Source organism: Desmodus rotundus, chromosome 12, assembly GCF_022682495.2.
Source record: "Desmodus rotundus isolate HL8 chromosome 12, HLdesRot8A.1, whole genome shotgun sequence".
In the NCBI taxonomy this organism is placed as follows: Eukaryota; Metazoa; Chordata; class Mammalia; order Chiroptera; family Phyllostomidae; genus Desmodus; species Desmodus rotundus.
Genome location: NC_071398.1, coordinates 54,584,864 through 54,612,486, shown reverse-complemented (window position 1 = coordinate 54,612,486; position 27,623 = coordinate 54,584,864). Strand labels below are relative to the sequence as shown.

At 48.5% G+C, this 27,623-nt stretch overlaps 1 protein-coding gene across 4 annotated transcripts in view; it reads right to left on the bottom strand.

Annotated features, from left to right (window-relative positions):
* PTBP2 (polypyrimidine tract binding protein 2) overlaps positions 1 to 27,417 on the bottom strand; it is a 51,857-nt gene extending 24,440 nt beyond the window's left edge. For all 4 annotated transcript variants that reach the window (XM_053914660.1, XM_053914661.1, XM_053914662.1 and 1 more), the window contains exons 1-5: positions 27,297 to 27,417; positions 26,271 to 26,301; positions 11,384 to 11,459; positions 2,544 to 2,716; positions 1,464 to 1,607 (exon numbers count right to left, since the gene is read on the bottom strand). In XM_053914660.1, the coding sequence (XP_053770635.1) occupies positions 1,464 to 1,607; positions 2,544 to 2,716; positions 11,384 to 11,459; positions 26,271 to 26,301; positions 27,297 to 27,304 (432 nt within the window). In that variant the 5' untranslated portion in view covers positions 27,305 to 27,417. The remainder of the gene's footprint in view (positions 1 to 1,463; positions 1,608 to 2,543; positions 2,717 to 11,383; positions 11,460 to 26,270; positions 26,302 to 27,296) is intronic.
* Between the last annotated feature and the right edge of the window lie 206 nt (positions 27,418 to 27,623).

Genomic DNA, 27,623 nt, shown 5'->3' with positions numbered 1-27,623 from the left:
TCTAAAAAAAAGTTTTTAAGTAGACCATCGCGAGTTTACGTTTTTCACTAGTGACCATGCCCTTTCCCTACTACATGAAATTACAACATGCGTGCAAGGTCACGGCCAAGGAAAACACTAACATCTGCCGTTCCAAATGATGGAGTCTTTGTAAACTGGAACCACATGACCACGGCACACTACCCAAGGTACGAAAGCTAACCCCTGCCACCCTGTCTGCTTTCCCCTGCCCACCCCTCACCTGTACTTATCTGGGTGCCCTCCAGAAAGACCACCTGTGCCCTACGTCTCCATTCCATACACGCACGTAAGCTCCTGTTCACCCAGATGCTTGTTTCCCACACTACGCAGGGCTCTCCAGCTTCCTTTTTTAGCTTAACAATGATCATTCTTAACCATTTTCCTTTATTATTAACAAGTAACTTCATATGTACTTTAAATTCATGGAGCAGAGCTGGCTTGGAGACACAGGCTTTCATTGAACTTCTTACTGAATCGTTACATACAGACAGAAAAGAACACAAATTTTAAGTGTACGCAGCTCAACACAGTAGTGCAGACTGGACCCCCGTGTCTGTGCAGCAACTGCCCAGGTGTCCAGCAGAGTCACCGGACGACAGAAGCCACACTCCAGCCTCCTCCGAGTTCTGCCAAGGGAGCCCCCCAGGCTGTGCTCAGCCGCGCCCGCACCACTATCGCCACTGTCTTCGGGACGCACAGCAGTCGCCAGTCACTGGCTCACGCTTTCTCACCAGACAGCATGTCAGCAAACGCTGCACAGCGACAGTCTGCTCTTGGCCAGCACCTGGATGCGCTGGTGCTGCCACACAGCGCCCCACCCGTCTGCCGCCCTCCTGCGGTCACATGCATGCGCAGACCACACATTCTGGTCTCAGCCCAGTCTTGCACCACCTCAAAGACTACACTCGTTTTAAGTATCTTCCTCCATACATCACATCTCTAAAAGATCTGTACATTCATGCGTTCTCAATTCTTAACAGACTCCCCGCCCCGACTGGAAGCCATTAACACATCTTCAAGAGGAATTTTTTGATAAGAAATTAAAACATATAAAAAGTCAAATAACCAAAGGCACTGAACTTACACATTAAATCCAAGCAGCCAAGTTGTATCAACAGCTTATGCTAAAAGTGTACCACACACAGTTTCTATACAAAAATTTTAACTAGCGACAAGAGAAAGAACATTTTGATCAGGACCTTAAAGACACTGAAAAGTACTATTTAACTAAATCATACAGTATGAGTTTAAAATATTAAGAAACCACATATACTTTTGTAAATAAACATAACACTTAACACTTAGGGACATCCTGCAATACAATGTCTCAAAAACAACGATGCCCACAGACAGCTTCAGAATGATCGGAAGTTCTATTTTCTGTTCACACGAGACCCGTGACAGGCTGTGGGCCACCTCCGGCAGTCTCTGCACACACCCACCTGGTTTAGTGTGTTGTCGGTTTTCAGCTCTTTGTGGTTAGAGTACTGGATGTAAATCGGTTGGTTACGAAGATGAGGGGTCACGGCAGAATAGTAATTAACCATAGTAATAGCTGCTTCCTCCGTTGCTAGTTCCAAAAATGCCTAAAAATATAAATGCAAAACAAATTTAAAGGTGTTATGAATTGAATGTAAATAAGCTTTAGTATTCGTCTAACCTACTCAGCTAACCAGAAAAGCCAGCATCCAGGACACAGCCTTTGCAGTTATGTGAGCAGCTGGTAGGCAGCCCTGGGGAGCCCTCACTCAAGGCGAGGTGCCACTGGGAGCTACCCTCAGCAGCAAGCCTTTATGTGCATGGGGCCCCTGTCTTCCCCCGCGATTTCCCAAACACCCCGAGTGTGCTCCCCCAACAGAAAATAGAGAAAAATAAATCTAAACATTTTCCAGCATCAGAATTTCCCCACTCCTAACCTAGACAAATCTCACAAAGTCATTTTCAGAGCAGTATACTTTAATAGACAAAGGGAAAATGGTAAAAGTGCCAGATTATAGTAACTAAAACTCAAAAGAATGCTGCACTCTGTAAGCTCGTCTAGATGGTACTGGAGTTGTGAAACGGGATCTGATTTCCCGCATGCCTGGACTCTGCAGCGACAGGTGCCACCCATCAGTGACGGGTGTCTGGGGTCAATGCTTTCTTCTTATGCCACCGAGCATTTCCACAGAATACACTCAAAGCCAAGAAGCTACTGGTGCCCCTGCTGATTTCCGATGTCAGAAAGGGCAGAGCCACAAGGAAAGGAACACAGCACTTCATCTGCACTGTCCCCGATCTCGACAGCTGCCCTGTCGGGAGTCCCCGAGTGAGCTCAGAAGGCACAACCTGAAAACTGTAGCCCACCCTTCGTCAGCCCCAGGGCAGTGGTGCCCTCGGCCACCCCACCAGCAGGGCCAGACTTGTTACCAGTTCTTCTGGAAAGGAACTGACTGCTGTCTACCTTCTCATCAGCAGGTAACTCACTCATACCCGCCGAGTGGGCGGGGCCCGACAGTCTGTGAGCCCCGAGAGAGCCGCACCTGGTTCTTCCCTTTCAGCATGAGGATGTTGGTCACCTTCCCGAACGGCAGGCCCAAAGCAATCACCTCCGTTTCTGTCACCTCCCCGGGCAGTTTCCGAATATGAAGAACACGAGAAGGAGCTCCGTCCATTTTATCTTCCCCTTTAAATTTTTTACTGTCATTGCCATTGGCTGAAAGACATTAGAAAATAGTCTTCATTGTATTAGTTTTCTTTACCTGGGTTAAAAAATACAGAACAATGTTTATGAAAGAACTCACAAACACAGCTGAGTTACACTTGAGTTAATTCCTAAAAATTCAGAAACTGAGGTTACAAAGGAATAAAGAAAACCCTATCCACCAATTAATTACAATCACTTTTGCGGGAATGTTTCTGAACAGTGTATGTATAAAGTAGTCAGTGATTAAGCAAAAACGTAAAAATGTAACTTCATAAGGAAACTGTCCAGTAGCTAAAGAACCTTGCAATTTAATAATTATCTTGCAATTTAATCGTATTACAGACTAACAAAATCTTTTTAAAATGCAAAAAATTGAGGGAACAAGATATCAGGGAGATTATAATTTTACCTAGAACTTCAGGACTTCGAAGTACTCCCCAAACACCCCACAGCGCCCATCGACGGCACCGGGTGTGGTACACACACCCGACAGGGCCGGTAACACCAAGGACCTCTGCATCACTGAGCGTCTCCCAAGTCCATGCAGTGGCCCTGGGTTGGGCACAGCCAGGAGGCGAGGCCAGTGAGACAGACGCCCCCAGCCTCGTGGCAGACCCACGCCCCTTTCTACAGCGGTTTGGAGCCCAAGGGGAGCAGCTCTGCAAAGTGACCCGGCAGAGGACTAGCGGAGGTGGCGTGGCCGTGGCCCGATTGGACGGTCAGAGGAGGTGTTTCTGAGAGGTACCCTGTGGACTCACTTGATAATTTATTTGCCAAGTTATAATTAAGTTTATATTACTCTAAAGAGTTTCACTCAGGTTGACATGTACAGCCAGCCAACGCATTCAAAAATCCCCGTAGGTAGGCTTAGCACAGAAAGAAGACAGAACTCTGGCTTATGAAGGACCACAAAACCTTGCTAGCTAGCGCTCCTCACTCCAGAAACCAGAGAAACTACAGGGCACTCTCCACCGCTCCCTTCCAGCTAAGACCTGTGCATGCCCGGCACCTGAACTTATCAGAGAGAAGGGGCAGAGTTTTCTATTTTATAGCACCTTATCTAACAAAATCATCACTAGGTCTGTTAGTTGAAATTGTAAATTAAGCATAAGATCAAAAAACTACACCCTGAAACATCGAACTGGCATACTGAAGTGGATTCTTCGTATCTAAGCCTTTCCTCGTCAAAGCGGCGTGAGCACAGGACCCTGACCGCCTGCACTCCTGTTCACTCGCTTGTTTGAGTAAAAGGACAAATACTTCACAGTCTAACCGAGGGCCCCAGGAGATGAAGGCTCTGGTTATCAGAAAACGCAGAACAGCACATTTAAGTTTTCCTATTTAATCTGTCCTTCCCTTCTGGCAAAGGGCAAGAAAAAACCACCACAGTAAAGATACTAACAACATTGTACAAACGGAGGGAAAATGACCTTCCCTTTACAAATGACTTTTAGAATATGATCGCCAAAGGCAAACGGCCCCCTAACCCTAGCAAGGGAAGAGACCAGTGTGCATCAATATTTAGCATTCACCTCAGGCTACCCACATGCCAAGCACCGTACAACTCACTCTAAGAATGCTCTGATCCTGACCCACTGGCGCCATTTACAGTGAAGACCTAGTGAAGGGGCCCAAGGTCCGCAAGTTCCTAAGTGGTGAAGACAGGGAGTGGTCGAAAAGGATGAACGCAGGGAGCGCACCTCCTCCCCAGCCAGCCTGGGCCCCCCCACCGTGGGGCACTGCAGCAGCCTCCCACAGACGGCTCACACTGCGCCACAGGGCCACAGAGAGCTGGCCAAGGCCCTACCCGTATTCACGCTTCACGCCACCCAGTTCGGTTGGCCACCCTCATTTAGTTAGCAGCGTCAGAGAGGGTGACTGCTCAGTAGTGTCATCTTAGTGAAAATCCTCATTATAAACAAGGATACTGTGAAAAAGGACTTCTTTAATCACACAACAAAGTCTTCCGCCCTGTGTGAACAGACCCCAGCCTGAGAGCGAAAGCAGGCCGAGGAAGCAGCACAGCCCTCAGCTCCTGAAGCTCCTGGCCACAGATAGGGCAGGGAGGGTGTGACTCTGGATTGTGGACCACCCCACAACCCCTTCCCTTCCCTTTCCTTCCAATCCCCACGTACATCCAGAAGCTTTGGTTTGGGTGTGCCAAACCAAATACCAGAATAATTTTTAAAATTTATGCAACAACATGCCCTGGCTGGTGTGGCTCAGTGGATTGAGCATGGGCTGTGAAGCAAAGGGTCACCAGTTCGATTCCCAGTCAGGATACATGCCTGGGTTGCAGGCCAGGTCCCCAGTAGGGGCTACGTGAGAAGCAACCACACACTGATGTTTCTCTCCCTCTTTCTCCCTTCCTCCCCTTCTGTCTAAAACTAAATAAAATCTTTAAAAAGCATGTATGTAACAACAGATGTAGTAATGCCTTTGCTTCTGTGTATTGCATGTGTATTGTAGAACCTTTAGTTAAACCATTTTCCATTATCATTCAGCCTCCTTAAAGCCTTTTGCTTAGGAAAGATAGTCTGCTCGTAAATTCGAAACAAATATAATGGAAAAAGCATTTCTATGTGAATACTTCTCTTGCCAACTTAAAAGCAACTTTCTAGCTCGTTCTAAAGCGAACATATTCACCTCTGGTCCCAGACCAGCTCTTTCCCCAGATGACCTGGACCGGCAGCAGCCTTAAACCGCGGCGCTCACACGACGGGTCTCACCAAGACCCGGGGAACGTGTTCAGCGAGCCCCCCACCCTTACCAAGCCCCTCTGCTCTCACAGCGCCTTCCACGCCTCCTGCACTGTCCTGCTTCCCTGACCCACCAATACCCACTCTGAGCCCTCTGCTTACTCGGAATGGCCCCAAACAGCCGAGTTCCCCAGGTGGTTTTGGTTCCAAGCTCCTTCCTACCTTTACTCACTCATGTAGATACTCCAGCACCTTCTCATTTAATCTGTAAATGTATTATTTTAGTCCTACTCATCCACCAATCTACTTTTAACTGCACGCCAACCCATTAGGTACTTTTCAAAAACTTTGTACTACATCTCTCCATGGAAAACAGACTATTTAACAAAATATAAGTACATTTTTACTCTCCACATCTCTCAGACCCAAGCATTTAGAAAAGTATTGGTAACCTCGTTTATCAAATGATAGTGCAAGGCAAAGTGGTTTCATTCCAAGCAGTTTTAGACTTCAGGGTAACACACAGTGTCATGGAAGCTGGCTTTAAAGAAATACCCTGAGCTAAGAAAAGTGAACGTTCACACTCTCTGCACTCCTACACGGGAAAACAGAGATTGCAAAGAGTTAACCAGAAACTCAGGAACCCACAGACAGAGGCACTTCCGCCCCTCCGCTAGCGCTCAGTTAGCTCCCACAGCCAGCGCACACAGAGGACAGACTCACACTGAAACCCGGCTGCCACCCTGAGCAACCCGGCACCTGCAGAGCCTAGCGCCCAGGGTGCCTACCGCACAGGCTGGAGGGGATACAGCTCTGTCCGAGGACGGCTCTCGTCACCTCTCTGTGCACAAGAGGGCCTGTGGTCAGAACCCCCCAAAGGCTCAAACTGGAGCGCTGCTCTGGAGCACTCGCAAAGCACTACAGCAAAGTGAAAGGACACGCATACGTACGAACCGTGAAGTGACAATCTCGGAGTTCTGAGTGACATGCACCGGAATTCACGGGATGACTTCAGTGTTTCAGTAAGGCAGAACGCCCCCCTCTCAGGGATAATAAACCCTGCTATTGTGAAGCAATAACATGGAGCACTGGCAGAAATATGCATGCCCACCTTAAAGGGTTATTCCACTTCCATAGCTCTAAAGAAATGACTCAAGACAGACCACATCCAAGCCTCCACCCCACTGCCAAATAGTCACAAATGTCTTCAACGAAATCCAGCCCCAGTACTAGCTGGAGCCCAGTTGCACTTTGAAATGTCCTACTTTTATTTCTGAAGGAGGAACTAATTTATTACAAAGTTAATCTTAATGTACGGAGTTACCAGATATTTACCCAACACAAAGTTTCTAGTAACATTAACTTCTCTCACTTCTAAAATCAGTTTTTCCCTGACATAAAACAACCCGTAGCAAACAATCTTCTGGACAGGGAAAGGCTGTCAAGACGGATGCCGCTGGAAACAGGCGTCTACAGTCTAGTCGATCAGAAGAAACATTCTGGATACGGCTGGAATGTAAGCATGAAATCCTATTCTGTATCTGCTAACCATAAAAGTATCCTTGCAATATCCTTGTAGAAGTCCCGTTTTGAGACACCTGAACAACAAAAGCGTAATTTTCCAGGCAAGCACAATCGCTAGCTTTTAATAAGCAACAGCATTCAAACTGGGGCCTGCTGGAGCGCATACACTCACCTTTCTATGTTAGAAAAAAATACTAAAACTCGACAACTCCCCTCTGTACATAAAGGTAAAGTAAGTTAAAGGCATGTACATTTCTTATGTTAAAATGTGGCTTCAAGGATTTTTCTCCATCACCACAAAGAGACCGACCGGATTCATTCTTTGGTTATTATGTAAGTGCATTAGCTATCATTCCTGAAGATACTTTTAAAAATACAGGAACAGATTATTCTTTCTTTTCAACAAAAACAAATCTCCATTTCCACTTCTTCCCTTTGTTAATGGAACTGTACCATCCATCAAACCAGTGACCCTAACAAATCTCTAAATATTTCTCCCAAACCAGTCTACTTCCAAGTTAGCTCAGATGTCCTCATTTCTTGTTACACTGTTTCCTCCATGTTCTGAGACCCTAAAACTCGGGGCCTCAATACCTCTCCGTTATTGTGCTCTTAAAACTGTTCTCCCTACCCCCTCCCACCCCTACAAAATACAAACGGAACAGAAATCTTCTAAAATGCAAATCTGGTCAAGTCCAAGCTCCTGAGTACAATTAATCAAACCCTGTGTCCAGACCACTGCCTACAGGTCCCACTTTTAGCCATCGCCCTTCTCATATTTTACACTCCAGCAAGCAGCTGATGGCTCCCACAGGTGCCCTACTACGTCAGACAAACTGATCTGTTTTACCAGCACAGCTCTGCTAACTGACGTGCAGCATGTCCACCCCCCCTCCCCCCGAGATCCCCACTGTCCTCCTTTTCTGTTAATGCCCCGCACCCACCGGCAACCGCGGTTTGGGTTTCCACACCAGAAACCACCCGCTCTTTAACTTCAGGGACAGAGCCACACGAGAGGTACCCTTTGGTGCCTGCCCAGCCTCTCGGGCTCCCCTCCGCGTCTGCGGGGCCCACTCCCATCGCTGCTCTCCAGCAGCAGGCAACAGCGGCAGCTGCTCCATATCCTCGCTGACAGCGGGGTGGTCACGGTTCGGTTCTAGCTCGACTCCAGCAGGTCTGAAGTAGCCTCTCACCATGGCTGTGACCTGTGTTTCCCTGAAGGCTAGCGTGTCTTCTCATGTGCTGACGAGCCAGCCATACACCTTACACTGTCTGTTTTTAAGAATCAGGCTGTTCGCTCTTACTGATGTGGAAGACTTTTTTACCCACTGGGAGCACAAGTCCTTCATCAGACACGTGTGCGACACCCGAGGAGTATCGTCCCCCAGCCTGTGCCCTGCTTTCTCACTGTCTTACCAATGTCTTCTGATGAGAAATTTTTCATTTAGACAATCTATAAACAGTTAGTGGGGGGTTTTTTGTGTGTCTTCTCTAAAGAAATCTTCATTTACTCCAAGGTTGGAAATCTATGATTTCTTTTTAATAGCTTTATACGTTTAGTTTCTAAGTTTAGGTATATAATTCATCCTTTTTTGTGTGCAGTGTGTAGAAGGCTTGAGTTTCTTATTTTTTTCGTATGTGTATTGAACTGTTCTAATACGCTTGTCAAAAAGACTTCTCTTTCCCATTTCGTGACCAAGGCACTGATTTCAGATTGGTTGTAGTTTTTCTAGGTTTTTTTTTATGTCCACATACATTTTAGAATCAAATCATTGATTTCAATTCAAAAGCCTATTTGGCTTGACTTACTGATACAGACTCAGTTCCATACCAATCTGGAGAAAAATGACAACCTTAGCATACTGAGCCTTCTGTTTATGAACATGTTTATCTATTTATTTGTCCTTAATTTTTCACTGCAGTGTCTTCAAATTATTGAGACATTGTGCACACATTTTTTAAATTTATTGCTTGATATTGTGGTATTTCTGTAAATGGATATTTAAACTTCATTTTCCAATAATCTGCTGTAACATCAGGAAAATTCCTGCTTTGTACATTGACTTGCACCCTGTAACTGTTCTAAACTCACTTACTAGTTCTCCCATTCTATAAATCTCTTCAGGTTCCTATTTTAAAAACTATGTTGGCCACAAAGACAGTTTTTCTTCTTCCCTTCTGATCTTTATGCGTTTTATTTTTCTCCCCTTAATATGAGCAAAAAGCTAAAGAAAAGTGAAAACAAACATCCTTACTCCATTCCCTTCACTACCGAAAGAACACCCAGCTGGCAGCACTTGGGCACTCAGAGTGGGTCTGCGGGAGGCGCGAGGTGGGCCTCACTACCCGGTGTACCGCTCTCTCGCTGGTTTTCTGCGGTTCCCACCATGAACAGATGTGTTGTTACCCATTTCCCACCCTTTAGTCTATTATCGTGATGCGTAGCTCCTTCCTGAATACTAACGCTTACAATCCTGGGGCAACGCCTTAGCTGGTCATCACAGAGTGCCTTTTCTAGAATGCTCTATGTGATTTGTTCACCTTCATTAGGGAGGTCTGCATTTATGTTAATGAAAACCATTAGCATGAGATCCTGATTTCCTAACTGTCAGGTACTGTCAACTATAGGGGCTTCTCAAGTTAGTTAGGGGGTATAGTATCCCCTCCTCCATTTTCTAAAAAAAGTATATTCAAGATGGTGATTATTTCTTACTTTGAAATTTCATAAAAACTCAACAGTGAAACTACCTATGCCTCTGTGGAAACATTTATTAAACTTCCATTTTTATAACAGACACAGAGCCAGCCTGTCTCTACACGGAATGCCGGGTTATGTCAGTTCTGGCAAATTAGATCTGTAAGGGCGTCTGTCTACTCCACCCCATTTGTTCAGGTTACTGGCATTACCACGCTGATGCCACTGCCTCGCTTTCCGGCTACGCTGTGTGGGGTCTGTGGTGATACCTCCACTTTCATTCCCAATATTGGTAATGTATGTTTCATGTCTTTTCTTAGTAGTCAAACCTTTCTTTTTTCTAATATGGGCATTTTCTAATATAGGTAGATAGGTTACCTATTATACGTATAGACCTATTTTTCCCCCATGCACTTCCTGGGCTGCACCCAATGAATTTTGATATTTTGATTTTCATTTTAATTCAGTCAGAAATATGCCCTTATATCTTCTTTGATTCATGTGTTGTTCACAGTTGCATAGTTCAATTTTTAAATATTGGGTAATTCCCTAGATTTCTTACTGTTTTTGATTGCTATTAAATTCTACTACAATTAGATAGTACACGAGCTTTCAACCATTTGAAATTTACTGAGAATTACTTCACGTCCTCATCTACGGCCTACCACGGGGAACCTCCTACGTATACCTGAAAACGTACACCACAGGCGCAAACTCAGCCTCAGGCCCCCAGGACTACACTTAGTGAGCACTTCATCCTCACTGTGACTGGCCTGACCCACCAGGGACACACGCGGCATGCGGGCCTGGTTCACGGACAGGCCGACCGCAGAGACAGCGGGGCGCAGGCCCAGAGCCCTGCAGTGAGGGCTCAAGGTGTTCTTTTGCTGACGGAGGGCCTCCCGGCCTCTAAAAGCGCTGCGCCCCTGCGCGGCGTGAAGCAGTGCGCGCAGACCGAGCAGTGGCCCCGGGATGTCTCCGAACCTCCAGCTTTTCAGTCCTTTTCTCTGCCCAGCCCACTGAATCCTCAAGCAAGTAATTCGGGAAAGATGTGTAGAAAAAAAGGAACTTTGGTTTTCAGTAAAAAAATGTAAAATGCAGGGTTACAAGGCAAACTAAATCAATCATCATCACCACCAGATTAAAATTTTGGTCTGTCAGCCATAAAATTAAGGTTTAAAAACTAGTCTATGTTTGTTTACAGCTATAATAACCAACAACATTCTTTCAAACATACACAATCTTTTAAAAAGTCCCTAACTATGAAGATTAAATAAATCATCTTAAATTTCCAAGTAGATAACATAAAAAAATTAATTCAAAGAAGTAAAATACTGTTACAGCAAAGAAGACAGACTGAAAGCATAGAATACAGACAACTACATAGTTGAAATTTTGGGTTTTATTTACAGTTTGGGCTTTCGGTTTTTTGAAGTAGAGAATTAAAAGGACTTTATCATACAAAAAACACAAAAGCTAAAAACAAAAACATCAAAAGGGTGAGAGGGGGAATCTGTAACGTGAAAGGAAAAATATCATGCTTTTGTCGTGTGTAAGCAGGAAGTCACCTGCCACAAGTCACCATCTTCACATTTCTCCCTCGACACGTGCGTGCTCTAGTCAGAGCTCCTTTAAAACACGCCAACAACAGGCACTGAAACTGGAGGCTGTTCTGTTAAAACAGCCTGGACCTCAGCTTTCGCCCCTGCCCCACACAACGACAAACAAGGACAGACGGTTAGAGAGAGTCGGACTTACCTGTCACCACCATGCCGCTCATATTAGAGTTGGGACTACTGAGAACACTACCTGAGAGCAGTTCGTCAGATCCTCTCTATAAAAACAAAAACCAACAGGAGACATCTTTAAGTTCAACAATGGTAATCCGAACATCTGTCACTCATTGGTAAATTTTCATACAGGCGCTGACAAAGTGTCAGGTGTTACTCTACTGAGAACAGTGAAACACTATAATCCCTAAGTACAAACTTGACTCCAGCGTGGCCCACACACTCTTTCCCACAAGGCCAGCAGTTTCTTTTCCCCGTTCGCCCAGTCCAAAGACAATAAATAGGGAAAATGACAGGGTTCCATAGTCAGCAGCTCGGGAAACCCACATCAGCTTTTATACTGCATCTACGGCCACGGCAAGCTGGGCCTGTCCACACGCACGGCACGCGGTGTGCCGGCCGAAGAGGGCTCCGTGCTGGGGACCCGCACAGCCCGCCCCCCTCGCCGTCACTGCAGGCATTCAGGGGGCACTTCTGTGGACAGAAGACTGAAAGCAAAAGAAGTAAAATCTACAGAAGATGCAGCGGCTTTCTGCCTATGTAAGCGGAGACTGAACCACGTCTTCAAATCCTTTACAGAAAAGGTTATAAGTTCCTATGTTCTCAGAAATGCACAGTTGTTCAAACAAGCCAATGTTGTTTTAGCTATTTCAAAAATGTGTGTATTTACAAAAAAATGTGAGATTACTAAAATAGCTAAATCAAATGTTTTGCCTATTTTAAGGAGGTATATATTTACATACCTGGGTATTAATATTTAAAACCACTAAATCAACACGAGCTGATTTAAACCACAAGTACAAAGTTGAATGCAACCATTAAAATGAAAAAAGTATGAAGGTATTTTATCAAAGCATTTCAGAAAGTCCCAAGCAATAGAAATTAACTGCAAACGTTATGCTAATTTGTGTTCAAACTCATAAGTTATGACAAATATCAAAATGGTAAACAAACAGTTGCCTCCCGAACTGTTTGACACGCTTCCACTCACGCAATGCTCACAGACAGAAGCGCAGGCACGACAGAAGGGGAAACATCCTGTCACGCCCAGGTAACACCGGTGCCCTCATAGTGTCTGGCCTGCCGCCCAGGTGCAGGGAGAGTCTGCGCAAAGCAGTCTGACAGGACGGGCGGGGACTGGAGGAGACACTGGTGGGACCGTGCAAGCAGTCCACGCCCTCAGACACACCCCAGACACGCTGAAGGTAGGCTGAGAGCAGACCCAGAGGGTCAGCAGCCCTCCAAGTGCTTCTTTCTGATGCATCTGAACTTGGAGAACCTCTAAGAGACAGTGTAGCTTCACTGTCAACAACAGTGCTCACTAGTTCCCTGTATTTTTAGAGCACTTTTAGGCTCACAATAAAATTGGAAGAAGAGATTTCCCATGAGCCCCTCACCCCCACACATGCACGGCCTCCCCCGCTATCACTCCCCCACTGGAGTGGTGCGTTCATTGTGAACGCGAGCCTGCACTGATGCGTCACAGTCACCCCAAGTCCACAGGCCCCACAAGGGCTCGCTCCTGCCGTGCACTCAGTGGTCCGAGCACACACACGACCACACACACCACCATCACCTTTCACAGCGTCTTTCCCCCGAAATCTGTGCTGTTCCCACACCCCCAACCCCGGTGACCCTGACCTTCTCATTGTCTTCCAGCTTTGCCTTTTCCAGAATGTCCTACAGCTGCAACCGTATACCCCACAGCCTTCTCCAACCGGCTTCTTTCACTGAGTAAAACGCACTCGAGGTCCCCCGTGCCTTTTCACGGCCTGATGGCTCATTTGGTTTTAATGCTGAAAAACACTTCACTGTCTGGACACACCAGTGTATCTATCCTCCACTCGCTGAAGGCCACCTTGATCCCTCCCAAGTTTTGGGCAATTGTGAACAAAGCTGCTATAACATCCCCGTGCAGATTCCACATGTATTTAAGTTCTCAACACCTCTGAGTCGATACCAAGGAGCCACTAGATGCCAGAGTTCGTTCCGTTTTGTAAGAACTGCCCACACAGCCTGCAGAGTGGCTGCTGCGCCACTTTCTACTCCCGCTGGGGAAGTCGGAGAGCTCCTGCGGCTCTGCCGCCTGGCCAGCTGCTCCGGCTGCCGCTGTCCTGGGCTGTGGCTGCTGAGAGCTCGTGCAGTGGGGTCACATCGTTGTTCTAATGTGCCTTTCCCTGATGACACGTAGTGAGGAAAATCCTCACGTACGCTCATTCGCCATCTGCGTATCTTCTCTGGTGAGGTGTCTGTTAAGGCCTTTGGCCCACTTTTTAAAAGCAGTTGTTTTCTTGACTTTCAAAGAGTTCTTTGTATATTTCAGATATGTCCCAGTCTGGCTTGTCTTCTAATTTTCTTGACACTGTCTTTCACATGGAAGAACGTGTTGACTTTAATCCAACTTCTCAATTATTTCTTTCACGGATTGGATGTTTGGTATTTAAAGAGCGTCATCATGTCCAAGGTTGTTCACACTGTCTCCTATCCTTCTAAGCGGTTTCCAGCTGCATTTCACACTTAGGTCTGCGATACGGTTGGAGTAAGTTTTGTGATGGTGCAACGTCCGTCCGGATTCCCTCTGGTGCGTGTGGACGTCCAGGTGCTCCAGCACCAGTGGGTGAGGGACACCGTCTCTGCTCTGCTGTGCTGCCTGGCTCCGTCTCCGAAGACGAGCTGTCGATGGGGGCTCTGTTCTGGGCTCGCTGTCCTGTTCTGACTCACCGGTGCCTGTTCTTTCACCGCGATGACAGGGTTTTGATTACTGCAGCTTCACACAAGTGGGGAGGCACCAATCTTCCAGCTTTGTCCTCCTCCTTCGATACCGTGCTGACCGTCCTGGGTCTCTCGCCTCCACAGGAATGTTAGAGCCCCTTTGTCGGCAGCCACACGATACCTGGCTGGAATTGTGTTTGGGGACTCGCGGATTCCAGACAGCCAGCTGGGAAGAACTGGCCTGCTGGCAGTGCTGAGCCTTCCTGTCCGTGAACGCGGAGTGCCCACCCGCGCATCAGACCCCATGTTTCATGCTTCGGGGTCCTGCAGTTCTCCTCTCTGTGCCTTGAACACACGTTGTTAAGGTTTACACCTCAGCGTTTCGATGCTGTGGCCTGGTGTAAGTGGCACTTCGTTTTCAATTTCAAGCTGAACGTGTTCACCATTGGTGTAAAGGACAGCAAGTGACCTTCGTGTCCTAACCTTGTGTCCTGCCACCGTGCGGCACACGCTCACCAGTTCCAGGGGTTTTCTATCACTTCCGAGTGTTTACAGCCTCTCGGCATCTGTAAACGACAGTTTTACACCTTCCCGTCCAGTGTGCACACCCATCACTACACTGGCAAACACTTCCAGGAGGACGCAGGAGAGTGGCAGGGAGCGGAGAGGGACGTGCTTGCGGTGCGCCTGATCTTAGTGAAAAGGCGCTGAGTTCCCAGCACTGACGATGGCAGTGGTAGTTTTTGGTGCTCTTTACCGAGCTGGGGAAATTCCCTCTATTCCTAGTTTACAGAGAGTTTCATCATAGAGGGGCGTAGGATTCTGTCGAATGGTTTTTCTCCTTCTAGTGATACGATCATGCGAATCTTCATTTTTGGCCTATTGACGTAATGGATTAACCTAGTTTTCTTGGTTTTTTGTGACAAGTACGGCATTAAGCAAATTAAGAAAAAGGGCCCTGCAGTGCAGCCTCCACCAACTGTGTGACTGGTAAGTTACTTGGCCACTCTAAGCCTCAGCTTCCTCGTTTGTAACGTAGGGGGTAACACCTCCCACATGGTCCTGGGGATTAACGTGGTAACACGGGCATCCTCAGGGACATTGTGGGTTCCCATTCTAGACCACCGTAATAGAGTAGTATGGTAATAAAGTGCATCATACAAGTTTTTTTGTTTCCCAGTGCAAATAAAAGTTTTGTCTATACTACACTGCAGTCTATTAAGTGTGCAATAGCATTATGACTAATAATACAGTGTACATATCTTAATAAAAAAATACTTTATTGCAGCCCTGGCTGCTGTGACTCAGTGGACTGAGCGCTGGCCTGAGAACTGAAGGGTCGTTGGTTCGATTCCCAGTCAGGGCACATGCCTGGGTTGCAGGCCGGGTCCCCAACTGGGGGCGTGTGAGAGGCAACCACACACTGATGTTTCTCCCCCACTCTTTCTCCTTCCCTTCCCCTCTCTCTAAACATAAATAAATAAAATCTTTAAACAAATACTTTACTGCTAAAAAATGCTATCACCTGAGCCTTCAACGAGCTGCCACATGACAAGTCCCAATCAGCAGGGCAGTCAACGGGTGGCTGCTGAAGGCTGGGGCGGCTGCGGCCACTTCTTAAACTAAGACAGTGACGTTGGCCACATCAACCACCTCGTTCTCTCACGTGAGCACTTAGAGGCAACCGTAAGGCTGACTCATCCAATTTCATCGCTGTCCTATGTCGGGGACCAGGGAGCCCTAGAAGAGGGAGAGCAATGGGGGAGCAGCTGGTGGCGGAGCAGTCAGAACATGCAACATCTCCCGATTGAGACAGCCACCTTATAGGGGTGCCATTCGCGGCACCCCAAAACACAAAGTAACATCGAAAATCACCAACCACAGATCACCACGACAAGCAATTCTGACCACGGACAAGTCTGAAAGAGGCACCCAGTGGGCAATGTGGCTGAGAAAGTGGCACGGGAAGACCAGTGCTACGCGGGGTTGCCACCAAACTTTACTTTGTAAGCAGCTCGGTCTCCTCGAGGCACAGTAAGGACACGCACTCACACGAGGTACGGCTGCACACCTGCAGGCGGAGCGCCTGGCTCACACCAACGGTACTCACGGGAACACCCCCGAGTGCCACCGGCACACGGGTTCCACCCATGCCTGCTGACCAAGTGAGTGAGCGGGTGCTGGCTGCCAGCAACTGCCTTCATTCTCAAAACACTCAGACTTCCCCGACCCCAGACGTCTGGAGGGGCTTGCTCAGTGCTTCCTGACAGCCCCGGAGAGGGGGTGGGGAGCCTGGGGTCCCGGCAGTCGGACATGCCGCACACGGAGCGGCCTCTTCCTGCTGCCTGGCGCGCAGTCTGCAGGGAGGGCAGAGTTTCACTAGGTCTTTTGCGAATTTTGTATCTGTGGTCTTTTTTTCTCCCTCAAATGATTTCATACCTGCTGCTCAAAGAGTAAGTTTAACAGCCTTCATAACTGAATCGCAAGAATACCAAGTTATTTACAATTCTGAGACATTTTCCCTAAAAATTGCTGAATGTGTTTTTTATAAATGATATTGCTTTTATGAAAAAGCAGTTATGTCTGACTTGTTAGTACAAGGCTGAGCGGCATTGTGTCCAGAAGACGGGACTCTGCAGCACCGGTGACACTGATGCGTCCATGTCGACCGCGGAACGATCTGGTCCGAAATGTCGCAGCCGCCTGGCCTGAGACGGGAGACAGGCGCAAAACGAAAACGACTCAGTGGTACAGAGATTGATGGCTGTTCTGCAGCAGTGGCTGCTGTCACAAATTAAATTAGTGGCACTTAAAGTTGGAATCACAGTCTCTACTAAGTGTGTATTTTTAATTTAATTCATCAAAGATAAATGTCCACTGCTCTTAGATTCAATGAAGAAGAGAAATTAAGTGCTAAGATGGGCACCGCCGTCTCGACGAAACCTGACCACAGACATTCTCTTCTCCTGCTGTGTGGGGACCGGCACCCACCCAAGCAAGCAGGACAGTGCTCGTGTGGGAGACGCCACCTACTTGCCATGTCACTCAGAGAAGTGTTCCTTCAATAAAGGACACACACAAAAAGTACAACTTAAATAACATTTGGCACACATTCCAGTGACAGAAACTCATTTTCCTTCTCTGGGTTATTAAATATTCTGTTTGCCAGGGATGAGCCCTGCACACTCACAGGTGCTAGACCAGGGGGCGCCGCTGTGGAGCCCAGCCAGGACTGCGGACAGAGCCGCCAAAGAGCTACCAGTCCTCCCCTGGAGAAGACAGAGGGACCAGGACAGAAAAGACACGGGGCGAGGACACAGGGGTCCCACGGCTGAGGAAAGCGTGCACTCCTGGGAGGCCAGGGTGCCCCACAGCCCTGAGCAGCTGTGCAGGCGCCAGTGAACGCCAGCAGCAAAAACACGGCAATATGCCAAGGAGGACCCATTAACCAGGGTTCAGTTTTGTAAACAAGACAACAGAACAGACAAGCTTCAGGTGAGATGTTGGCCGCATACCACCAGACCCCAGACAAAGGCGAAGCACAGGGCGTAGCGAAGCCCCCATGGAGCTGCCCCACCCCTTCCTTCCACAGCAGGCCCTCATGCTCACGAGAACGAAACGTCGAGTCTTCCCGTGGCTCTACACTCTGCACTTTGGGACAGTAGCTAGCTTACTTAGCCTTTATCCTAAAATATATATACATGTAGAGTTAAAAAAAAAAAAAAAAAAGGTAGCACAGCAAACTTTAATTTCATTGGTTTTCTCTAACAGCAAAAATTCAATGAAATAAAACAGGATCCCCACCTAATACACAAACAAAAAATGATGATTTTCTCACGGACTACAGACATGCAAAAAACAAAACTTGAAAAAATTTTAAAAGAAAGTATCTTTATGATCTAAATATATAAGAACTTTTAAAAGCAAAACACAAGAAAACCAACCATAAAAAAAGGGCTGATAACTTCCACAAAGTGGCCACAAAATTGCTACGGAAGACAACTGTCCCGCCAACAGACAGGGAATTAGCGACATGAAAAGGCACCGGTTCCCACAGTCGCCACAAAGACGCCCAGGAAACAAGGAAAGCTGAGGCGGGCAGGCAAAGGAAAGGGGCGCATCGCTTTAACTAGGGTGGCGAAAGGGGCCTGGGGCTGTATGAGAACTCTGTACGTAAAAACTAATGACTTTTATTCATTAAAGACAGCATTAAAAAGCGACAAACAAGCTACAAACTAGAAGATATTAGCTACACAAGTAACAGTCAGTAACTGCATTACATAAAAAAACTACAAAATCAGTTTAATTCACATTTTTATTAGGCAGAGATACAAATAGGTATTTCATAGAATTTCACAAAAGGAGAAACACTAATCGCCATAACTATGTTGGAGGGGAAAAGATGTAACACTTCATCAATAATTAGGGAAGGAGAAGACACTGCACGCCAGATCGGCGAGACGGTAGAACTTTTACACTTCACTGAGTGCTGGTGAGGACGCACTGCTGGTCTGCACTGTCGGTCAGACAATAAATTCAAGTATGCTGGGAAATAATCCAGTACCGCCTTGTAAAGTTTAACATAAGTCCTTGGGAAATATCTCTAAAGTGCTTGCATACACACACCAAGAAATAAGCACAAAAATGTTCAGAGCAGCATTATTCTTAAAGTCAAAAACTTTAAACAATCCAAGATCCACCAACAGGAAGAGAGATAAATCAGGATATTTTTACACAATACGACATAGCAATGAGTGTTATACAACTATATACAAAAAACATGACTAATTATTTAAAATATTACTGAATTAAAACAAGTCACAAAAAACTATATGAGTGTATCATTTTCATAAAATTCAAAAGCCACATGGTGATGGATGTTAACTAAACTTTTTGTTAATCATATACATATATGTGTATATATACATGATTAACATATATACTTAAATCGCTGTATACCTGAAATTAACATTATAAGTCAATTATATCTCAAAAAAGGGAAAAGAGAACTCCAACAGTTAAAACTCATTGCCAAAGGTATCAATTGATCTTTCTTAAATCTTGAATGCATACTTAAACAAGAAAATAAACAAATTCAGGATATAATTTAAAGTGGACAGAAAGTACTAAGATATATCCAGCATGGGCAGAAAAAAGGTAAAAAGAGAAATCAGTGAATTATAAAACAAAAGTAGTTTGCTTCTTCAAAAAGACACGCAAAATAAGGTCTTTGAAAAGAGAAATTAAAAAATTCAAATATTCAATATTAGTAATAAAAAAGTCTAAAATGCTACATTATTTCTGAAACTAATAAAACATAATTCTTAGGAAGGGACTAAAGAACTAAGTGAACCAGTGACTTTGGAAGAAATTGAACCATTTGTCAAAGAAGTATCCCTCTTTCCAACTCTCACATGTGTACAAGGGAAAGTATGTGTAAGGGAAAATCAACACATACAATGCTGAGTAGCTATGATAACATTACTGGTGACTTATTTTTCTTTTTGTCCAAATCATTTAGTTTTCTGCATTAAGCATTTTTTTCCTACAATTAGAGAAAATGTCAAGGGGAAGGGGGAAATTTTTTCAAAGAAATGTTATAGTTTCATGTCTTTGAACTCAAGTACTGCTGTATTATTTTATTCACAATGCAACTATAACGTTCCCCCAATTAAGTCAGACTTTTAGTGCAACTGCACATCAAAATCCAGAAAGTCTGCAAGAACTCAGCCAAGTGACCCTAAACCACATGCAGCACATGGCAGAGGATGCAGATGACAAAGCTGTGGCACTCCCGCCCCGTCTCGGTGCCAAGGCTCCCTGTGAGGCCACACTAAGCGAAAGCGCGGGGTGCTTGGACAGGGACAGGCACCCAACACAGAGCGGCAGCCCAGACAGAGTCCCACGCACACGTGGGAATCTGGCGCTGACACTGCAGACCCACGGAGACGCGCAAACCTCTCAAACGGCCTGGTGCTGAATTTGTTGGCAACAGGGAGACGCCATTGAAGTTTTACCGCACACTACAGAAAACGCAAGTTCCAAACAGACTGAGGCCCCAAATGCGAAAACCACAATTTAAAACTTTCAAAATCAAATCCACAAGACTGTAAACCGTCAGTTAAAGAAGTGTTTCTTAAAACTGAAACATAAATGTGATATTAAAATTTCCAACTTCTATTCATCAATGTAAAAAAGCCACAGGGAGCAAGGCATTATATGCAGCACGCACTGTGTAACTAACAAAGTCAGCACCCACAGTGTATAAGCTCCCCCAGGAATCAGTAAGAAAGAGGCAAAACTGCATTCACAAGAAAATGGACAGACCCTCTGAACACGCAGTTAGCAGAGAAGAAATGGGAACAAACAACTGAGAAAATACAGCACTGATACTCAGGGAGTTCAAATGAAAGCGAGACACCACGCACATCCGACGTGCGTGCACCACTGAGGGGTGTGGCAGGCCAACTGCCACAGAGGACACGCGGAACAGGGGTTCCCACCCTGCTGCTGGAGCATCAACTGGCACAGCACTCGGGGAGATCCGCCTGAAGACAGACACAACCCAGGGCCCAGCGACTCTGCCTCCAGAGACACTGGAAGAGGCACAAGAATGCTCACTGCCACCGTGACAGCGAAAAAAACGAGCCACAACTTGCACTTGTCAGCAGGGTACGGGTAGAGTCATGCCATTTATGGCAAGGAAAATGATCGAACAGAGCTACATATAAACCTAGGTTAACAAACAATTACTGAACCAAAAGAGCAAATTACGGAAGACACCCAGCAGGGCAGCCCATGTGTACCGTTTAACCCTGTAAAACAGATCCGCACACTGCTCACGGTAAACACGTACATGTACGAATCCATGCGGTGCAAGTACAGATAATCTCACAGGAAAAGCAAGCACCCGATCCAGCGGAGTGCCCACCTGGGGTGGGAGGTGGGGAGGAGGCAGAGGCAGGGTGTTAGGCACTGCACGTGTGTGCGCCCCCCAATCACCACCGGGTGGGGTGATGTTACTTCCACACGGGCCTCTGGGAGGCAGTTGGGGTTGGGGGCCCCCGGCCCCCTACCTGCAGACGGTCAGAGGAGCGCTCCAGAGAGCACCTCTGAAACCAGCCAACTGCACTCACCGTGTGTCCTGTTCACTCTGGTGGTGTTCTTCCCTGACTTCCGGACTGCACCAGTTCAATTTTAATCACCCCACCCTCAGTTAGCTTAGAAGGTATGCACTCTATCCCTGTTTCTACTGTGCTCATCCTTACAATTTTAAAATGTAAATTTTTGACTCACTTTGGACTTAAAAAATTCTACCCTCCAGAATGGCACTGTCCAAAGGAAACGTAATGCAAGCAACACGTGCATCTTACACATAGTGGCCACACTATTAAGTTAAAAAGGAATGGTGATACAAAAAATATATTTTATTTAACCCAAATACGATCATTTCAAAATGTAATGAAACCAGAAGTTAGATTTCTAATGCCAGCTCCCAGAAGTCCATGCTACTTCCCAGCTAGAGCTCAGTTTAGAGCAGCCCCAGGCCCAGGGCTCGCCACCGCCCTGGGAGGTAGTACCGGTGAGTGCGCAGTGGCTGCCAGAGGGGACGGCTCAGCACAGCACGCCCCGGGGCTCCAGTCCCTCTGCCCACCCACAGGCCATGACAGTTGACCCACCGCTGCATTTCCTTACACGTTTGGGAACCACAGGACGTTCAGGCCTCCTGGTTCCCCACTGACCCTCCCTTCCCCTCCCTCAGGCCCAGCCTCCTCTCCCCAGTTGCTGCCCTTCTTCCTGGGGCACAACCTCTGAACTTCCTATAGTGGATCTGCTATAAATGTCCTCAGTGGGGGGTGGAGGAAGGGGGGTGAGTGGCATCTGAAAATGCCATTATTTTGCTCTTCTCCTTCAGGGTAACTTAGCTGAGTACGTGGTAACAGGTGGATGGTTATTTTTGCTCCGCACTGTGCAGACTCCGCCCTCTCCACCACCCTCTGGATGTCCATGCTGCTACCGCAGCACTCTGCCTTTCCTGTTCTTACTCCCTCTCGGGGAACTCAGTCTTCCTCTGGCCGCGTTAGAGATCTTCTCTGTGTCTTTGGTGTTCTGCTTTTCTACTGTAACCTGTCTAGACTTCCTGTGCCTCCTAAACCTAACAATTCGTGTAACTCATCAATTGTGGAAAATTATCAGTCTTTAGCTTTTTCAAAGTTTGTGTCTCTACAACCTTTAATTTTTCTTTCTGGAACTCTAATTAGATATTTGTTAGAATCCATCTTCCCTTCTTCCACATCTTTTAACCTTTCTGTTTTCATCTCTTTATTGATCTATGCTAAATTCTGAGTAATTTTTATTTTTTAGTTCACTAATTCTCCCTTTAGTGCCGACTATTTTTAACCTGGAATCCAGGCTCTCTTAAAAATTTATCATATTTGACTTGCATTGAAGCGCTCCTTCTAAATCAGATGTACAGAGTAAACAACTGTAACAATGACCACCATCATCACTGAGAACTTATGTGCCATTCCATGCAGAATATTTTACGGACTATTTTATCTTTAAAATAACTTTTGAGGTAGGTCCTATTAGGCTCATTTAAAAATCTGTATTGGCAGTGGATTGAGTGTGGGCCTGTGAACCAAAGGGTCGCTGGTGTGACTCCCATTCAGGGCACATGCCTGGGTTGTGGGCCAGGTCCCCAGTAGGGAGCATGAGAGGCAACCACACATTGATGTTTCTCTCCTCTTTCTCCCTCCCTTCCCCTCTCTCTAAAAATAAGTAAAATAAAACAAAAATTTGTATTGTGTTGGCCAAAAAGTTTGTTTGGTTTTTTCCGTAGGATGGCTCTAGTACTGCTTAGTTGTCTTTAACTTCATTTGAAACAATTTTGTTAGGTTGTATTGTGACAACTGTATTATCAGCATGCATTAAAAAAAAAACCTTACCAAAACTGGAGAATTTTTGCACAGCCATTTTAATATTGAAGATGGAAGAAAATACACAGCATTTCCAGCATACTGTGCTTTACTATTTCAAGAAAGGTAAAGACACAAAAAAAATTTAAAAAAATTTAAAAAAATAAAAGATTTGTGCAGTGTATGGAGAAGGTGCTATAACTGAGCAAATGTGTGAAAAGTGGTTTGCAGAGTTCTTTGGCACTACTGACATTTCAGCCAATTCCGTGCTGCGGGGCTGTCTCACGCATCGGAGGATGTTTTGCTGCACCCTTGGCCTCTACCCACTAGAAGCCGCAAGCAGGAGATTGCTGACACACTCAAAGTATCCAAATCAAGAAAGTTATTCATGAAAATGAAAAATGTGTCTTTCATTTTATGGAAAAACTAATGGACGTTTTGGCCAACCCAGTAAACCTGAAACTCAGGTTACCTATTCAATGTTATAGAGGCTAAACCCTGGTCTGTTAATGCCAATCACCCACTCGTAACTTGACAAGACCTCCACTGAAAAACATTCTCATCCAACATCAGTATTGCAACTTCCGTTAAATTTTAATACTGTATTTCTAGTATTTGAACTGTAAGTAAACTGGAAGGTACACGTCTTTGTGGATATCCTTCAAGAACAATGATGGATAGATGTTTACTGAGCAGAGACTATGCTGGGCACAAACCAGGTGAAGGAAAAGCTGTCACAGGAAACATCCTTGGGAAAAGCATCACCCACACGTGCACACGCTAAAACACCGAGCGTCTGGCAATGGGGACCACACCACCACACACAGCATGCAAGCAAAGGTCCCGGTCTTCTAGAGCCGAGCTCTGACGGCCAGCTGCATGGAGACCGCCCCTTCAAGAGCACCCGCAAGCAAGTCTGTGATGGACAGACGGTGAACCGTGACAGGCCCTGGGGAGGACGGGAAGGGCTGGAAACCGCACACACTGTGGGTGGTGATGTGACAAGGTACAACCCCTCTGGAGAGCAGTCTGCAGTTTCTCAAAAAGTTAGAGGCCTCTCCTGGACAGTCCCAGGCAGGTCCCCAAGAGCAGTGACAGCAAAGGCTCCCACAGACCCGCACGAATAAGTTCACAGTGGCTTTCCTTACAATGGCCCCACGCTGCACACGTCCCCAACACCCACTGAGGGCTGGACGAATGCACACACTGCTGCGGGCCCAGCCCACACCATGCCGCACTGCTACACAACCCAGGGGAACCCGAAAATCATGCTGAGTGGAATAAACCACACCAAAAAAAGGGTACCCATGTACAACTCCATGTATTTAGAATTCCCAAAACTGCCAACCAATCTGCCGTGAGAGCACGCAGATCAGCAGTTGCTTCAGGAGAGAAAGGCAAGTGGGAGATGCTACACAAGGCAAAACGGTACCTCGGGAGGTGATGGATGCTCCTGACCGTGATCTCAGCAATGGGTGCACGGGTGTACACATATGTTAATACGTGTGAGCTTCAAATACGTGCAGTTTACACCACGTATCTCAGTACAACTGTTTTTTAAAGGCGAGGCGAGTGGTAGGCCACACACAGCCAGAATCCATCCGCGCACATGAACAAGGGTGTTTGTGTGGGGTAGCTCTGAAACTCGTAATTTCAGGGAAAACGCACCAGGAAGACTTTAACATGATTACCTGCACCTAAGAAACAGGACTGGGAATCAGTGAAATACTCTGCACTGTGAACTTGTTTTAACCAAGTGCATTTTATTTTTTAAAAATTCATGAAAGCTTAAGTACTCATACAGAGGTCTGATGCCAAAGCACAAGTTCTTAACCGCTATCCTAGAAAATCAACATAACCTTAATTATTCACACTTTTATATGAACAATGACCAAAAAATTGGTAATTATTTTTATACCATTTTCTAATGTTTTCCCCTCAAACTGCTAATACAGAAAACTGGTGTAACCGATGAACCTTCGAGGACACCCACCGGGCGCCTCCCTGCACTCTGGCTCCTCCCTGCGGGTCTCCTCCCCCTCACCCGTGGGCAGCGGGCAGCTCAGCTCGGGTCACGTGTCCTCTCACCGGATTCACTCCCAAGGGGCAGTCTGGCCCGCGACCACAGGGTCCACATCGTGCACTCCCAAGCTCTTCCCCGCTTCGAATCTCCTGCTGTCTCAACTCAGAGAGTATCACTGCCGAGGGACATGCCTCCCCCCCAAGCAGCTTATTACTTCACCCCCAACCTGCAGAACGCGAACTTAACGGGAAAGCCTACACATTAAAAGCACGGACAAGCGTTCAGCTCACTGTAAGGCAGAAGACATAAACTAAGAAAACATAAAGTACCTCCGAAAGTACCCCGAAGACCCCGCACTGTTAGAGAAGAAACTTAAAAACTCTAGGAAAAGCGTCACTGCACTAAGCGCAGAGTCGGTGCTCCCAGGGGACGACATCACTGCAGCCACCAAGTGTCTGAGCCCCGCAGCAGGCCGAGTCCACCCGCGCCGCCCTGGACTCGAGTGTCCAGCTCCCCGAGCCTCCCGCCTGCACTCTGTGTTCAAGCCGGGACAGCACACACAGGCGGGATGCCTGCGACAGAACACCGCCGAGCGGGGCGTGAAAGCCGGCGAGGGTCCTGTTCTGCGAGAGGAAAGGGCCCAGCGCCGGTGGGGGTCGCCTTCCTCTGCCCCTCCCTCGGCCTCCAAAGGACCTCGGACCCGGCTCCTCGCCCACGGCATCTCAGGCCACGCCAGGCGGAGTGGGGAACCCAGGCAGCCGCACCGCACACTGCGCTTGTGCAGTGCTATTCCCCCGACAGTGTGCAACCATCGTGCGGCGTGCACCGCGAGTCCTTGTTTTTCCCTCACAAATTTGGACAAAACAAGGTGCGCACTGTACCCGGCAAATGCCAGGTGGCAAACCCCGTGGGTCGGGCAGGCACTGGGCACACGCCAGTCCCCCTGGAGCACGGCGGGGCCTCGCTTCCTCTGCTCCCAGAAGCCGCTCAGGGAGGCACTTTCGGGGCCCCAACGCCGCAGACAACTCCTGCGTGTCACCTGGGTGCGGGCGTCGGGCGGCGTGTGCTCCGCTCACACACTACACGCTCCCACTTCAAAACGGACACCCTCGCCGGCGGGGTTTTGTGAGTTGCATTAGTTTTCAAAAACTAAGTGACAGCGTCCGTTAATCGGGCCGACAAATTCCATGGTCGTTTCCTACCTTGACGCCAACTGCGACCTCTGTGACGATTCTGGGAAGAGAAAAGAAAAGCGGGTTCAGCCCCTCGTTCCTCTCGTCCTCCCTGCGCGGCGGGCCCATCGCCGCGGGCTGTCCTGGGGAGCCAGGCCGGGCGGCGCTCCCGCACTTCCACCCGCTCCGCACTTAGTTATCGCGGGATCAGCACGGCCCCGCGCGCCGCGCTCGGGGTCTCACGGCGCCCTCCGAGGGGCCGACAAAGGCGCTTTGTCAGGGGCCGCGGCTCTCCGCCCCCACCCGGCCGGAGGCCGCGCGGCCCGGCGGTTGACTTCCACGCGCCTGGGGGAGGGGCGGGGGGACCGGCCGCCCGCGGCCCCAGTCGTCCCCGGGCCGTTTTCGTTTGCCCGGAAACCGGTCAGAAGTGGCTCCGGAGCCGGCCCCGCGCTGCGGGCGTGCTCCCGTGTCGCCGAGCCCGCGTGACGGGGCCGCGCGCACACGCCCGGGACAGCAGGGCTCACTCCGGGCCCCGGAGCCGGCCCCGCGAGTCCCGGGCCCACCTAACGGCCTTCCGCCGCCGCCCCCAGCCGGACTCCGGCGACAACAAAGGAGGTGACACCGCCGCCCCTCCCCCGCCCCGCGGCCCCGCTCGCTTCCGCGGAGCTCCCGCCTCCCGCAACCCGGGCCGGGCCGTGGGGCCGGCGAGGCCGCGGGGAACACCGGACGCGGGGCCTGGGCCTGCCCGGCCCCCGGCCTCCCCCGGCCCAGCGCGGTCCCCGGTCCGTCGTCCAGGTTACCGGCTGAGGTGGCTCGAGGGCCAGGGCCGGCGAGGCGCTCGGTGCCGCCCGGCCCGGCCCCCGGGGCCGCCGCTCCCCGGTCCCCGGCCCGGCCCGTGCGTCCCCCCGAGCGGCCCGGGCGATGGGGGGTGTGTGCGAGGGGGCGGCTGGGACCGCCGCCGGGCCCGCAAGCGGCCGCCAGGGTCGTCCCCGGACCGGACCCGGCCGGACCGCGGGGCGACCCCCTCCCAGCCCCCCGAGCCGGCCCGTCACCTACCCGTCCATTGCCGAACCGGACAAAGCCTCGTCCCGGGGACCGAGCCGCGCACCAGCCAGAACACACGAGCGGCGACAAAATGGCGGCCGGGGCGCTACGGAAATGGCCGAGGGAGCGGGGCGCGCGGGCCGAGCGGCGGAAAGAGCCGAAGCGCCGCGCGCGGGGGCGGGGCGGGGAGGGCCGGGCGGCACCTGCGGGCGGGCGGGCGGTGGGGATGGCGGGGCGGTCAGCGTCCCCCGCCCGGCCGGGCTGTGTCCCCGCGGGGCCGCCCCCGCCCGGCCCAGAAACGCCTCCTCCGTAGCCCGGCTCCTCCCGCGCCGCGTGGTC